The sequence below is a fragment of the Chiloscyllium plagiosum genome, chromosome 23 (genome assembly GCF_004010195.1).
Source record: "Chiloscyllium plagiosum isolate BGI_BamShark_2017 chromosome 23, ASM401019v2, whole genome shotgun sequence".
Classification (NCBI taxonomy): Eukaryota; Metazoa; Chordata; class Chondrichthyes; order Orectolobiformes; family Hemiscylliidae; genus Chiloscyllium; species Chiloscyllium plagiosum.
Genome location: NC_057732.1, coordinates 2,530,432 through 2,533,291, shown reverse-complemented (window position 1 = coordinate 2,533,291; position 2,860 = coordinate 2,530,432). Strand labels below are relative to the sequence as shown.

Here is a 2,860-nt window from a genome sequence, read left to right as displayed (position 1 = left end):
GGTCGGTGTGGACTTGTTGGGCCGAAGGGCCTGTTTCCACACTGTAATGTAATCTAATCATATAAAAAAGACCTACGGGGCAACATTTTCACACAGAGGGTGGTACATGTATGGAATGAGCTGCCAGAGGAACTGGTGGAGGCTGGTACAATTGCAACATTTAAGAGGCATTTGGATGGGTATATGAATAAGAAGGGTTTGGAAGGATATGGGCCAGATGCTGGCAGGTGGGACAAGATTGGGTTGAGATATCTGGGCAGCTTGGACCAAAGGGTCTGTTTCCATGCTGTACATCTAAGACTCTATGACATACACTTAGCCGTCACATTCTGTTTAAACCGTTTCAATTTGGTCTCCTGTTTAAGATGGTCCTCCCCAAGCTAAGCTTTGATCATCTTTTCTAATACCTATGTATTTCGCATTAAATTTTGTTTGACAACATTATTGGGAAACACCTTGAAATGTTTTTATATGTTAAAAAGTGCTATATCAAAGCAAGTAGTACACTGCACTGTAAGTACACTGCATTTCACTCCTACCTCAGAGCTTGAATTTTACTGCATACTCAAAGGGGTTCATGGATCCAACTGTTGACATCTTCCATTACTTTTGTGGATGATCAAGAACCGACTGATGGGGTAGTCATTGGCAGGTTTGAATTTATCATGCTTTCAGCAAACAAGCCACACCTGGGCAATTTTTCACTTTAGTCAGATGTGTTGATGAGATGTATTGATGTAGCTCACATTGGTAAAAGTAATTTCTAGATTCCCTTTCATCAGCTCCATAACCAGCCTGTTAGGTTGGCCCAGCATCTCTTTGCTGTATCTATTGCAGTCATTTCTTTATAAGTGAGTGAATCAAATTGACTGAAACTTGGGTTGTGAGATGTTGAGGCTCTCAGGAGGACAAGACGGACCATCCACTTGAGGTTTAGTATTTACACTCTTTAGGTTCTGCCATCAGAGGATAGCGGTACATAGGGAACATCCTGGAGCCACCTCATGTTGGTAGTCCCGTGTTGTTTCTACATTAGATTAGCCCCCGGTTTTAGGGTGTACAGGAGTATGACAGAAGGAACACCCTTCAATGACTACCATTAGACATTTAGCTTGATGGCAACATTGGACTTGATTTGAATCTACTCCATTTTAGCATGGTGATACTGTCCCATAACACAATGGAGAAATCCTGTTTTTACACTGAGGTGGTCATCTCAAGCAGAACTGTTCAGTGCTCATTCCATCCATTACTGTCTTGAACAGATGCCTTTGCAACAGGTAGATCAGTAAAACTAGGTAAAACATTTTCTCTCATAATCCAGCACACATTGTGTTGGGTTGCCATGTGCCTTGCCTGGCAGAAGTATCACTACCAAGCCACTTTTGGTCATGGACAATTAAGTATGTTACATGCCCACTCCATCTTCAGTGCTTCCAAGTGGCACCCAGATTCACATATTTTAATCTACTTGTGCAGACATGTTACTGATACCTTTGGAGCAAAAGGTCGTGAAGCTGGACAGTTTGGCACAGAGGTAGATTTGCTACCACTGTGGTATAAGAGCCTTCTTTGAAAACAAATTTCACCATCTACCATGGTTTGATTTGGACCCATTTGCGCACACATTATTTTGGAATTTTGGATTGTTAAAATGCCATCACCACCCATTCTGTTCCAGTTCATAGCAAGAGGTACCGCTACTCATGTTTGAGTTGATGCTCTGAGTTTAATGGGAATCCAGAGTCAATGTTGATGACTCCCATTGCTGTTCAGTTCCAAGAGGTACAGGCACCTCAGAGCTAGGTCTGTCCTGATAGTGGGACTGGGCAAAAGTGAGGACTCCAGGCTTCATTCCTGATGAAGGGCTTTTGCCCAAAACATCAATTTTCCTGCCCCTCGGATGCTGCTTTTCCAGCACCACTCTAATCTGGACTCTGATATTGGGACCGGTGGACAGGATTTTGACCATGTGAGGCTGTTGTTTATATTCTACGTATGACAGCCCACTCAAGTTTTACTTTGATAAACATTCAACTGGCCTTTAATTCCATTTTCACTCATTGCAAAAAAGGTAAACTCATCAGGCATCATAGTACCAAACCAACTGCTTTCACTATTCATGCCAGTGGATAGACAGCGTAACACAAATAGCCCAACTGTCACAAATACCTCCATTTCCCCCGCCACAAATGCCTCCGGATGCCCTCCTGGTGTCACTGCCTTGCTCTCCTTACCCTAGACTCCGCACCCCACTCTCCATCTCTCTCTCTCTCTCTCTCTCTATAGTCGGGGAAACGCGGTCCCCGCCGCCGAAGCTTACCAGAGCCGACAACCCATCGCGCAGAGCTTCCACCGTGAGCGCGGCTGAAGCGGCGATGCGGCAGCTCTGGAAGTCCACCCTCAGGTTGAGCGACAAGTGCCGGGTGGTGAAGTCCGTCACCGACGTCCACGAGCTGTTGTCCATCACCTCAGCAGCCATACTCTTCTTTCGAGAACCGGCGGCAGCACTGCGCAAGCGTAGGCGTCCAGACGGCAGACCACAGTGCGCAGGCGCTAGGCCGGCCGGTTGTGTTAACGGCACTTGGCTCCCGATTGCTCAATACTGATACCTTCCCAGGATGCACTGCATCACCCGCGCAATGCCCAGCACGTGGCGGGGACGGTCACAGCACGTGATGGGCCTGACCAATGGCGCTAGTTTAATGGTTTGGTGGTGAGTGGCTATTTAGTTAGGGAATGGTGTGTGAAGTCATGGGCACAGAAAGGGATTATAGACTAAAAGAAACGGTTTCAGACCGGCTGTTCTATCAAAAACCCTTACAATGTGCTTATTCATTCATCTGATATGGGTGTCACT

The 2,860-nt window shown here is 46.0% G+C and overlaps 1 protein-coding gene across 1 annotated transcript in view; it reads right to left on the bottom strand.

The window, feature by feature from the left end:
- lta4h (leukotriene A4 hydrolase) overlaps positions 1 to 2,559 on the bottom strand; it is a 72,407-nt gene extending 69,848 nt beyond the window's left edge. Inside the window, exon 1 of the mRNA XM_043713296.1 lies at positions 2,324 to 2,559. Coding sequence (XP_043569231.1) covers positions 2,324 to 2,482 — 159 coding nt within the window. The 5' untranslated portion in view covers positions 2,483 to 2,559. The remainder of the gene's footprint in view (positions 1 to 2,323) is intronic.
- Between the last annotated feature and the right edge of the window lie 301 nt (positions 2,560 to 2,860).